The sequence below is a fragment of the Tauraco erythrolophus genome, chromosome 10 (genome assembly GCF_009769465.1).
Source record: "Tauraco erythrolophus isolate bTauEry1 chromosome 10, bTauEry1.pri, whole genome shotgun sequence".
Classification (NCBI taxonomy): Eukaryota; Metazoa; Chordata; class Aves; order Musophagiformes; family Musophagidae; genus Tauraco; species Tauraco erythrolophus.
The window spans coordinates 5,393,332-5,406,075 of record NC_141474.1 but is presented as its reverse complement, the minus strand read 5'-3'; the positions used below and the strand labels follow the sequence as shown (position 1 = coordinate 5,406,075).

Here is a 12,744-nt window from a genome sequence, read left to right as displayed (position 1 = left end):
ACTTGGTATATAGGAAATTAATCACCTTCTCCAGCCCTTGTTAGAAGTAACCTATAGAATCAAGAGTCAGCGAAGAGAGTGCTGAAAACCACGGATCTCAGATGTGCAGATGTGGTGTTCCCTTTCCATAAAGAGCATAGTCTGCAGTAGGGGCTTCGCTCTGCTGTACACTGGGGTTTGATCTCTTTACAGCTGTACACTAAGTCATTTCCTCCTCTGTTCTTTCTTCAGAGGCCCTGCACCGCCCCTACGGTTGCGATGTTGAACCCCAGGCACTGAATGAAGCCATCAGATGGAGCTCCAAGGAGAACCTGCTTGGAGCCACTGAGAGCGATCCCAATCTCTTTGTTGCACTTTACGATTTTGTAGCAAGCGGTGACAACACACTCAGCATCACCAAAGGTAAGGCTGGGAATTGCAGAGCAGCTACTAGGCTGAAAACTTAGCAACAGAAAATAGAAAGCAGAATCCTTCCCCGGGTAGGAACAGGAATGAGTGCAGTTAGAGAAGATTGTTCTCTAAACTGATGATTACAAAGCAGACGGTCTCTCTCTCACTGGTGCTGGAGGGACACCTGCCGGGCAGTGCTCCTCGTAACAGATACGGGTTTGTGTAACACTGCCCAGAAGTCGGAACAGTCGTCTAGCCCAGCTACTGCTGTTCCCTTTCTTGGCTCTCCAGATCACTGGCCCTGCGAGACACCTATTTGAGGGAGGGGCAGAGGAGAACCTTTAAATTATCAATGATAACGGAATCCAGCACTTTCAACTGGGGCAAAATCAACAATTAAGAATTGCACGGGATCTTCTGTTTCTGTTCAGTACATATATCAGAATATGACCTGCTGCAGAACTGTTTTAAATCACATGCCATTTAAGGCTTCATAAGGGAGACAAACCTCATCCCTCGAAGAAAAAAAAAGTCTTTCTAGTCTAAAAAGTGGAACTACAGGAAGCTTTTTGAGTTCATCACTCCCACTGCAGTAAGTTACAGAACGGTATTTTAAGTATTCAGTCTGAATTTACTTCATAAATACTTTATATATAGCAGTTTAGTTATATCTGCTGCAGATTTTTACCACTAAGCTGCAAACCCAGGCTTACGTCAGCTGATAGCAGAGCCTGTCTGTCGTGGTTTAGGCCAATCCAGCAACTAAACTCCACGCAGCCAGTTTCTCACTCCAGTAAAGTGGAGAGGAGAAAAATGTAATAAAGGGACTGAGGGTCGAGACAAGAACAGAGGGAGCACCCACCAACCATGGTCCCGGGCAAAACAGACTTGGCTTTCTTAAAGCAAAACAATTTATTAACGGTTACTTAAAAGGACAAAGGGAAACAAAACCGGTTACTTGAGAGGGTAAAAAGAAACAAAGCCAGATCTTAAAACTGACACCTTCCTTCCCCCCCGCCTTTCCTTTTCCTCCCGGCTCTACCTCCTCCCCCCAGCGGCGCAGGGGGGCAGGGACTGGGGGAGTGCAGGTCAGTTCATTCCGTGCTGTTACTGCTGCTTCTCTCTTAAAGGAGGAGGAGTCCTTACACCCTTTTCCCTTGCTCCAGTGGATCCCCTACTCACAAAGAAAAATCCACAAACTTCTCCAGCATGAGTCCTACCCACAGGATGCAATCCTTCCCCATCGGATTGCTCCAGTGCGGGCTTTACCACAGTCTCGGATTCTTAGGGAGTTTTTGCCACTTGCTCCGGCGTGGGTCGTCACGTAGACTCCAGATGCCTCTCTGCCTTGTTGTGCGTCCCAACATGACCATCCTCAGGCTCAGGCATCTCCTCTCCACGGGCTGCGAGTGGGTCTCTGCTCCACCAAGGCCATCCTGTTTGCAGGGGGGCCGCCTGCTGTCTCACCACTGGCTGCAGGAGAAACTCAGCTCCGGAACACCTCCTCCCGCTCCATCCTCACTGACCTGGTGTCTGTGTGGCCGTTTCTCTCAGTTCTCAGTCCTCTATAGATGAACTCAGCCCAGTGGGCACCCCGGGAGCAGGGTGCTCCCCGAGTTCCCCAGCCAGCTCCGTCACCGCCATTCTCAGTGGGTGGCGCCGGCCCGACGCAGGCAGCTGCCCGGCCGGGAGCCAGGGAGCGGGGGCAGTGCCCTCCTCCCTTCTCTCCTCACTCCTGGGCAAAGCATCTTTTCCGGTTCCTTTGTCCTGACTTAAATAGGGCAATTCACAGAGGCACCGATTGGCTCAACCCCAAGGGGGATGGGAGTCCGATCTGGTGGTCAGAACCAGGGTCTGACCCGTTTCCAAAACCAGGGAGGTCACAGGGAGCAAAGCCCCTCTCCTGCCACCAGAACCCTCCCCCCTCATCAAACCATGACACTCCCTTAATGAGACCCAACAGATGGCACTGTTCTTATTTTGCTTTTTTCTCTCTGGTCCTAGGTGAGAAGTTGCGAGTCCTGGGTTACAACCAGAACGGTGAATGGAGCGAGGTACGTTCGAAGAATGGGCAGGGCTGGGTACCAAGCAACTACATCACACCAGTGAACAGCCTGGAAAAGCATTCATGGTACCACGGGCCGGTGTCACGCAGTGCAGCAGAGTATCTGTTGAGCAGTCTCATCAATGGCAGCTTCCTGGTTCGTGAAAGCGAGAGCAGCCCAGGGCAGCTATCCATCTCGCTCAGGTACGAAGGACGTGTTTACCACTACAGGATCAATACCACCTCGGATGGAAAGGTAAGGGTCTCTGGACAATGCTGTGGGGAGAGGAGATAGGGACGTTAATTAAGAGGTGGTGCAGAATCTCAAGTTGCATACTGTTAAGGGAGGGGGGTGTGTGAGAGAAAACAGGTCCACTAGTTTATTAATATAGAAAAAAAAGAACATGTGTGCCAAGAGTTTGGTGGTAACTTACCAACCACCACTTTGGAAGGAGTGCACACAGTGCTTATCCTGGCTGGAAGCAGCTAGGGAGCAAAGCAGCTGTGGCTTGATGTGGTGATATCTTTCCATTGGTTCACTTTGAACAAGCAGAGCTTTGGTAAGCCAGCATTTTTAACGTTGATCAAATAGCAGCGCCTTGTGTTGAGAGATGCAGAAACAGGCTTTGTGCTTGGCTACAGGATTTCCAGTTTCTAGTCCTGTAAAGCAAAAGGCAGGAGACAGCATTGCTCTCAAGTTATAGCTTATACCTAACTGCCTTCTGCAGGTAAAAATCCCACAGATTAATATTCATTTGCCCAACAAGACAAGAACAAATATGTTAAAATGGTTTAACTATACCTGTTTTCCAGTGTTACTGAAAGCTTCCAGCTGCCTTCATTTAAGTAGATTCCTGGTTCTTTCTTAACAGGTATACGTGACAGCAGAAAGCCGTTTCAGCACTCTAGCAGAGCTCGTGCACCATCACTCTACAGTGGCAGATGGACTGGTGACGACTTTGCACTACCCAGCACCCAAGTGCAATAAGCCCACTGTCTATGGAGTGTCCCCCATCCACGACAAGTGGGAGATGGAGCGGACTGATATCACCATGAAGCACAAACTCGGGGGAGGGCAGTATGGCGAGGTGTACGTTGGTGTCTGGAAGAAATACAATCTCACGGTCGCTGTGAAAACATTAAAGGTGAGTTTCCAGATTGTTACACACTCTAAATTTGGTCACCGTTTCCGATAAGGGTAAGGAAATTGTAATGTTCTCAATTGCATCAGCTAATGATACGAATATCAGAAAATGGAGTGTGCTCATCTGCATAAAAATCCATGCTCGAGAGTGGCTTTGCAGAACAAAGCTTATCAAATTTGCACCAGTGCATGTGGCTGAGAAACAATTTTGAATTTTGGCCCAGCAAGCACCTGCAGGGACTGCACGTCCACGTCAGGTCTGTAGAAGTGGTTACCACGTCCCCTTCTCTTGGAAGAGCTGTCGAAGCTTTAAGAAATCAAAGGTGTTGGAAATATGTTCTACAACCTCTCCTCTGCTCCTGGAAGAATTCAGCTTCTCTGTTTATCTTGGTTTTTAAAACCTTTGGTTTCTTTCAACATTAACATCTGCAGTTCTACGTACCCCTAAGTAAGGGAACTTTCATGCCTAATTTTTATAGCCAGGCAGGGCAACTAAGTCAGTGATCCTGGGAGTCTTCCTCTCACCAGCCACAACTGCTTTGGTAGCCACAATAGCTACCAAACAAAAAAGTCCAGCACTTTCTGGGCCCTGCAGGGCTTGGCCATGCTGCAGGCCAGCCAGGCAGCTTTTCAGGGCTGTTATGTTTTGCTTTGGTAAAAGCCAAAACAGCAGAATGGAGACAAGGATACTATTATTTATGGATATGTGGTGTTAAGCAGACCTTGGTCACAAAGATAATTTTCCTTTCTTTTGCCTCTCTGTTTGTCTAGGAAGATACCATGGAGGTGGAAGAGTTCTTGAAAGAAGCTGCTGTGATGAAGGAGATCAAGCACCCAAATCTAGTGCAGTTGCTAGGTTAGTGAGATACCTTGTTCTTTCCATTCTTACTTGAGTTTCCGCCAAAACGAAATCTGTTTTGTTTAAAAGCAGTCACAGATTTTCTGTATTTATATAACTTTTCGAATCAGGTCAGGTTATGGGGTGGTATTTTTGACAGCTTACTCCTTTATGTAGTATCGGAGCCAAGAGACACTAATTTTAAATAAAACATCAAATATAGTCACTTACGTTAGTAGACAGCTTTGCTGTTGAGGCACGACTATGGATTATATAAAAGTTTGCAATATCAGCCTCCTGTTGGTTTGTATCCTTGGCCTTAGGCACGCTCGAGGATTCAGTTATCAGGGTCAGATTCCTTTTCTGCTGTGTTAAATCAGATTTACAAAGCTATTTGCTGTGACTTATTCTTCTGATAGAACAGAAAAAAACAATAAGAAAATCCGAAGTGAAAGGCAAAAATTATATTGGAAGCATGACAAATACTGTTCTTCATACTTCTCAAATCAGAGATACTTATGGCAAAAGCTGCACCGGATAGAACAATTAGTCCATAATTAAGCAGAAGACACCCAGATTGCTGCTGCTATAAGGGACCCTGTGTACCACCAGATAAGTACATGAGACCAAGGCAGTGGAGATGCAAGTCAGATCAAACAGCAGATGAATGAGAGAATTCTGCAGGCTTCGCAGCTTGCCTGTGCCATTGTCTCACTGGCAAATACATGACATGATGATCACTGTTAAACAGTCCGCAGAGCTGATAATTCCACTTGTACAAAGATTCTTAAGGAGACACCCTAAACCTTTACTAGTGTTTAATTGCCTCTGGACTTTGGCCGCTTTCAGGAGCGAAGCTGTCAAGCCAAGCCTAGGATGAAAGGAGAAATGTGAAGAATGTGAAGGCTTTTAATAATGGCAACTATTCTGCACCCATTTGAAAAACGGGCACAGATGAGGTGTCTGCCCAGCCCTTTCTGGTTCCAGGAGTAGAGGCTAGAAGATTTCTCATCAGAGAGGTGCTTTTTTGCTCTTTCTGATGCACAGCGTAGTTGTGTTTTACTCCTGTGTGTGCGTAACGGCATAAACAGGCATTCAGCAGTGCTGCAGTGGGAGTTGACAAAGGCTTGGCTCAAGCATCCTGGTGTCCTCCTCCTCCTCTGCTAATACTTCGTACACGATTGCAATGACTGCAGCGAGTAGTCATCTAAGGAATGCATGAGAACGCTGCTCCAGGAGCAGGTCCCACCACGCTGATCACTTACTTAGCTAGCACACATGGGAGTGCTTCACATTACTCTGGAGTGACGTTTCAGTCTGGAAATCTTGCCAGTTGACAGGTACCTACGTCCAGTTGGCCAGTCTTTAGCTTTACGGAGGAGGAGAGGGGAAGAGAAGCAAATCATTTGTATTGAAAAGAACTCCTATTTCATTCTTTAACCCTCCAAAGAACAGAACTACTCCTTTATGTATATTATATAGGAATAGCAGTACTTTGATAGACATGTTTCTCTCTATCCGTAATAGATAGACAGATAAGCAGACAGAAGCACTAAATTTTAAGTTGATCTGGGTCTTGTAGATGGAAGTCTTCGATTTTCAGAGCAACACTCACTGGTACAAAATGCAACAAATGTATATTAAGTCAGTAATAGTGGTAAGCTGGGGGGAAGCTTTATTCACATGCTCTCACCCCCTCACTGCTAGGTGTGTGTACCCTGGAGCCACCCTTTTACATTGTGACAGAATACATGCCGTATGGGAACCTGCTAGATTATTTACGGGAATGTAACCGGGAGGAAGTGAGCGCTGTTGTGCTGCTCTACATGGCCACTCAGATCTCCTCTGCTATGGAGTACCTGGAGAAGAAGAACTTCATTCACAGGTGGGTGAAGTCACATTGAGCTGGTTCAATCTCAGATTGTGATGCGCTGTTGATCTCATCCTGTTCTTAGCAAACATAAACTTGTCATCGTAACAGCTATCGTTACTGGAAATTTAATAGAATTTAAGGAATAAACCCTAATCCTGACTTACCTTATTGCTCCTGAAAGTCAGTCTGTTCAATTTCTGACACTGTCTTGAGCAAAGTTCATGTTGCCTTTACCTGCTGTATAAAAAACTGCTTCCCAAATCAGAAGACAGGGACAGGCTGTGCATCCAGAAGACTGTATTCAAAAGCCCTGCTGTTGCTGCAGTAAAGGAGTGTGCTTTTTTGCTTTATACAGGGACCTGGCAGCACGGAACTGCTTAGTTGGAGAAAATCATGTGGTGAAGGTGGCTGACTTTGGCTTAAGTCGACTTATGACTGGAGATACCTACACAGCTCATGCTGGAGCCAAGTTCCCAATCAAATGGACAGCTCCTGAAAGCCTGGCCTATAACACCTTTTCAATCAAATCAGATGTGTGGGGTAAGAAAACTCCACTTCAGAGGTCTGTTCTGTTTCATTTTGTTTTTCTTTGCCAGCCTAGGCAGTAGCTTACTTTCTGCCTTGGGCAAAAACTGTGGAGGAGGAGACGGTCGCATGCCAGGCCACAGCTTCATCAATCAAGAGCATTTTTAGCATGTGATGTCTTCACCTAGACTGGCCTGAAATACCTGCAGGAAAGAGATGCTGCCTCAAGCTGCAGTACAGGCCACAATATAATGAGCAACACGAGAAGGGGGCAAACTTATGACCAGGGATTTTGTTCTTCTCCTTTTGCAGCCTTTGGGGTGCTATTATGGGAAATTGCTACCTATGGGATGTCACCATACCCAGGCATTGACCTCTCTCAGGTGTATGATCTGCTGGAAAAGGGCTATCGGATGGAACAACCTGAGGGGTGCCCTCCAAAGGTTTACGAACTGATGAGGGCATGTGAGTATCTTCTTCCAGTTTGGGGGACAAAGCCTGGGAGAGGTGGGAGAAATCTGTAGTTAACTCTGAAGTCCTTAATTCTTATGTGCCACTTTGTTAGCTGATGTAGAAAAGGCCCCGTCACCTGAAACATACCTGGTTACTGTTGGAAAATGAGTCTGGTCTCTAGGGAACACGAATTCACTCTCAAAACCCGTCGTCTCTTGAGTACAGCGAGATAGCACTTTGTGGCAAATTGTCCTGGTATTTTGTCGGTAGGACTCTTACTATGGAATCACCAGATTAGAAGGATGTTTAGTTCTCTGCAAACACAGCACCTGTGTAGGAAACACCTACTTGACATGGTTGCACAAAATGTATCCTCCAAGCATGCTACTTAGGATTGGCCATGACAAGCTCCCTAATGCTCCATAACAAATTGAAAATCTATTAATAAAAGACCAAAAGATACAGTGTGCTGCAGGAGGAGAGCAACAATTTAAGAACGTTGCCAGTCTCCTTCAGTCCTCCAAGAGCAGAGAAAATAGTGGACAAAAGGCAGAAGATCCTAGGGAGCAAACCAGGCCATGCTACTGGGTAGTAAGGTCAGCAACTCTGAGCTTAGACCCTGTTAGTGTGACCAGGGTGGGAAGAGATTCCTTGGTGCTAAGTCAGGCAACCTATGTGGCCCTCAGCGTACAAAACAGACAAACCAGGGCTTAAGAGGCCGTTCTACAGCCTCTCTCCAGCGATGCCTGATCCCCAACATGTCAAAGAAGGTCAGGGTGGACCTCAGTTATGAAACAAAGAAGCTGAGTAATGATGAAGGATATTGCTTCAAAAACCCTTCAGGAAGCTGACAAAGTCCAAAAGCAGGGAATTTATATGATATTAATGCAACCAAAAATGAGGAGAATGCCAGTCACTTTCCAGACACTATGGTGGTGTCAACAGATTGTGCTTCCAGAATACACTTCCCTAGTGCAGATTTCTAACTACAGAAATTATGCTTTTTGTCAAGATACCCTTCCATAACTTCCCAAGCTCCATCTTGGAGCAATGCACTCTCTTCCTCTTTCCCCCACAGGGCGCACACATTCTCCTTTTGGAAGGCTTTGCCTGATTTTCAGTAGTAAGAGCATGAGAGCAGAATGTTTCCTGGAGCTTTGCATACAGAGTTATCCGTGACTGGGTTAGATGAGTTCAGACTGCACAGCCGTAGCAAACATGGAATTCTCCTTTACCAGAAAAATTCAGGAAGAGAGGTGGGGAGATCAGAAAAAGCTGCAGAGTTGGCAGATCCTTCCTCTCAAGATCTGCTTGTTAGGATACAGTAGGGTGACTGACCGCTGCTATGAGTTAGTATCTGTGAATGACTCTAAAGCCTGTTTAACAGTAGGAGATCAGAGTCTGACTGCAGTTGAGAAAGCTTACATGTTTTCTGTCTTCTTGGACAGAATAAAAAAATCATCTCCTACCTATTTTTGGCATCAAGACTTACTCTGCTTTCTCACCTTGCAGGTTGGAAGTGGAACCCACCGGACCGACCTTCCTTTGCTGAGACCCACCAGGCCTTTGAAACCATGTTCCACGACTCGAGCATCTCAGAGGGTGAGAGCCAGTGTTGCTTTGTTTCTGAAACAGTATAAGAGTTTTATTCCCCAGAGAGCTCCACAGATACGTAAAAAAACTTTAGACATATACCAGTGCAGGGGACAGTAACAGTAATTCATTTGAGCACCAAGATGCCAAAGAGTTAATTTAAAGGATGTTGTCTCTTCTGGTAGAGGGAGCCTCTTGTTTCCCACACTGAAGAGTAAGGAATAGTGAGTGATGCTGAGAGAAAGATGTATGCATATCACAGTCCATGACTGACTGCAGCAATTAGGTCATGAACTATTATTCTGCCAGACTTCATTTTTCAAAAGCGTGCCTTGATCTCTGGATTTTCTACTTAGCTGCTTCTTGGAGCGAATCTATGCAACTCAGTTCTCAAAAGTAATCAACTAGGAGGTAAATACTGATGAGAAGTGTGATACTAGACAGCAGATGTCTAAGCATCTTCTAAATTTTTAAATTAATATGAAGCTGATCTGTCCACTTCCCTACTACAGAAAAAACACACCAGACTGAATTCTACCAGGGAAGATCTAGAATAGGCCCATCAAGTGGCCCACACAAATGCCAACCTGAGTGTGGCCAGGAGGTTGTGGTTTTTTCTGTTTTTTCTGTTTTGTTTTTTTTTTCAACCAACATACCTTGTGTTGATGTTGGGAAGGAAATACGCAATCTTCATTTCTAATAGGGAGGTGCAGTGCTTTGCCTCAAGTGAAGCAGCTTACATCTAGATCCGGAGAGGACACAACTTCTGAGGGAATCCCAGGAGCATCAACAGGAGGCACCTTAATTAAAAAGAGGCAAATGCATTCAGTGTTGGCTTTAGTTCTTGAGCAACCCTTAACTCAGGAGAGACCTGGGTTCATACCAGACCTCTTGTACAGATCCTGCCACTGTTGTTTGGTGTTTTTTTTCCCCTGAATTTATAAAGGTGTAAATGAGCTTGAAAGCATTATGAAAAACATTTTTCTTACCCTGAAAACTTCTGGATTTGAGGAAGAACTAATTCCATAAACTACGTATTTCTCAGTCATGTATCTCTTCTTACCAGTCTAGGTTTGCAGTAAAGACCCAGATTTTGTTTTCCTCTGCTGGTCTCTGTTCCAACTATTCCCTTTTTGTTTTTTTCCAGAGGTAGCAGAGGAGCTTGGAAGAACAGCTTCCTCCTCATCCATAGTTCCTTACTTGCCTCGGTTACCCATGCTTCCCTCCAAGACTAGAACACTGAAGAAACAGACAGAGAACAAGGAGAACATTGAAGGAACACAAGAAACTGTGGAGCACTCTGCCTCCAGCTCAGCACCAGGTATGGGCACTGGGACAGTGAGGCCACTGGGACGGGCTTGCTGCAAATTGCCAGAGAAACAGAAGAAAACAGAACGATGTGGCATGGGAAGGTGCTTTGCACTGCTGTGTCATTAGGGCTGTTGGCCACCTCGGCAGCCCAGTTATTGACTAGCAAGTAGAAAACACTGCAGCTTATTGAATGTTCTTTTAGTAAATCCCATCGTGCTTTTTTTTCTTTTAAATTTAGTTTTGCTGCTTTTTCTTAAATGACAGCTTCAAAACTAAAGTTGGCAATGCAACAAGAGATTTTCTTTTATACTCGAGGTATTTGGGGAAGGAGGTAAAAACTACAGGGAGGGAATAAGAAACTGGAAGAAAAAAGCAACTTCACTTTCTCCTGAGCTCTCTCCTAAGCGGTCTCCTCAGTTTAGACAACAGACAAGTCACACATGCAGAGTGGAAAAAAAGTGAAAAAATCAAAAGCACAGCAACCTCGCACTAAACTAAAAGCGCTCACTTCCTCTCAGTCTCTCTGTGCAGAACCTGGGCACTGAGATGCACCAGGCTCATAAAGCCCACTGCAGGACAGGGAGGTGGAAATGGAAATTGATTTTGCAGATTCACGCTTGTTTCTTCTGTCTAGGTTTTATCAGAAGCACACAGCCAACGAGTGGGTCTCCCGCACTGCCTCGCAAGCAGAGGGACAAGTCACCCAGCAGCCTGTTGGAGGATGCCAAAGAGACCACTTTCACCAGGGACAGAAAAGGTGGCTTCTTCAGCTCCTTTATGAAGAAAAGGAATGCTCCCACGCCTCCCAAGCGCAGCAGTTCCTTCCGGGAGATGGAGAACCAGCCCCATAAGAAATACGAGCTGACGGGTAACTTTTCATCTGTTGCTTCCTTGCAGCATGTGGATGGGTTCTCTTTTGCTCCCACTCAGCAGGACGCAAGCCTGGTGCCACCCAAGTGCTATGGTGGAGGCTTTGTGCAGAGGACCTTCTACAACGATGATGGCACTGGTACCAGCAGTGGTGGGGGCGTAAGCACCGGTGGTGGGTGGTCGGGCATCACTGGTTTCTTTACACCACGCTTGATTAAAAAGACACTGGGTTTACGAGCGGGAAAACCCACTGGCAATGAAGAAGCTTCAAAGCCTTTTCCAAGGTCAAACTCTACATCTTCCATGTCCTCAGGGCTTCCAGAGCAGGATAGGATGGCAATGACCCTTCCCAGAAATTCCCAGAGGTCAAAAATCCAGCTGGAACGGACAGTGTCCACCTCCTCTCAGCCCGATGAGAGCACAGGGAGGGCCAATGACCTGCTTCCCAAAAGGTTTGAAGAAGGCCCTGCTTTGACCAGAGAGAGACCAAAAGCAAAACTCTTGCCGAGGGGTGCCACAGCACTTCCTTTCCGAACCCCGTCCGGATCGGAAGAAAAGGAGGGTCCAGGGCTAGCAGCAGCTCCTAAGGGCAAAGAAAAAAACAGTGGCCCACGGCAAGGGGCCCTTGAGGATGGCGAGAGACCGGGGTGGTCATCTCCAGTAAAGGCTGCAGCAATACTTCCAACCACTCATAACCACAAAGTGCCAGTCCTAATCTCACCCACTCTAAAACACACTCCAGCAGACGTGCAGCTCATTGGCACAGACTCTCAGGGTAATAAATTTAAGCTCTTATCTGAGCATCAGGTCACTACTTCTGGCGACAGGGACCGGCCCAGACGGGTAAAACCAAAGTGTGCTCCACCTCCACCACCAGTGATGAGGCTCCTACAACAGCCAGCTGCCTGCTCGGACGCAGCAGAAGAGTTGAGCAACGTGGCGGGAGCGCAGCAAGGACTGGAATCGAGCGAAGGGAGTTCCAAGAAGGCAGCAGCACCTGTTGGTGGCAAATCTGGGAGGCCCGTGATGCCTCCACCTCAAGTGCCTCTGTCATCGTCTTCCACCTCCCCAGTGAAAATGGCCAATGGCACGGCCGGCGCAAAAGTGGCGCTAAGAAAGACCAAACAGGCAGCCGAGAAAATCTCAGCAGACAAAATCAGCAAGGAAGCCCTGCTGGAGTGCGCGGATCTTCTCTCGAGCGCCATCGCCGAGCCCACGCCAAACAGCCAGCTGGTGGACACGGGGCACCAGCTGTTGGATTACTGCTCAGGCTACGTGGACTGCATCCCGCATACGCGCAACAAATTTGCCTTCCGGGAAGCCGTGAGCAAACTGGAACTCAGCCTGCAGGAACTGCAGGTGTCCTCAGCAGCTGCTAGCGTCCCTGGGGCAAACCCCGTCCTTAATAACTTATTGTCGTGTGTCCAAGAAATCAGCGATGTGGTGCAAAGGTAGCTACTGTCCATCGGGGTAAGAGAAACACAGGCGGGGAGGGGGAGGGACTTTGTTTTTTTTCTGTACTGATGCTTTCAAAAGGAAAGACTGATACTTGAGTATGTGAAGTACCTCAGATCACTGAGTTCTCCTCACGTTTACAGGTTCATCTCAAAAAATGGGGATGGAGAGGGTAGGTTAAAGCTGTAAGGGGCAGAACATCAAGTAGTTGTCCCTACCTAGTCAGTCGGATCTGCTTGGTATGGCAC

The 12,744-nt window shown here is 46.8% G+C and overlaps 1 protein-coding gene across 3 annotated transcripts in view; it reads left to right on the top strand.

The window, feature by feature from the left end:
• ABL2 (ABL proto-oncogene 2, non-receptor tyrosine kinase) overlaps positions 1 to 12,504 on the top strand; it is a 45,724-nt gene extending 33,220 nt beyond the window's left edge. For 2 of the 3 annotated variants that reach the window (XM_086617937.1, XM_009990010.2), the window contains exons 2-12: positions 232 to 402; positions 2,395 to 2,690; positions 3,307 to 3,579; positions 4,350 to 4,434; positions 6,124 to 6,301; positions 6,645 to 6,829; positions 7,127 to 7,279; positions 8,780 to 8,869; positions 10,008 to 10,181; positions 10,806 to 11,039; positions 11,355 to 12,504. In XM_086617937.1, the coding sequence (XP_086474063.1) occupies positions 232 to 402; positions 2,395 to 2,690; positions 3,307 to 3,579; positions 4,350 to 4,434; positions 6,124 to 6,301; positions 6,645 to 6,829; positions 7,127 to 7,279; positions 8,780 to 8,869; positions 10,008 to 10,181; positions 10,806 to 11,039; positions 11,355 to 12,496 (2,981 nt within the window). In that variant the 3' untranslated portion in view covers positions 12,497 to 12,504. Of the gene's footprint in view, positions 1 to 231; positions 403 to 2,394; positions 2,691 to 3,306; positions 3,580 to 4,349; positions 4,435 to 6,123; positions 6,302 to 6,644; positions 6,830 to 7,126; positions 7,280 to 8,779; positions 8,870 to 10,007; positions 10,182 to 10,805 lie in introns of all 3 variants that reach the window. The other variant, XM_086617936.1, reaches the window with a different exon arrangement.
• The last annotated feature ends 240 nt before the right edge of the window (positions 12,505 to 12,744 follow it).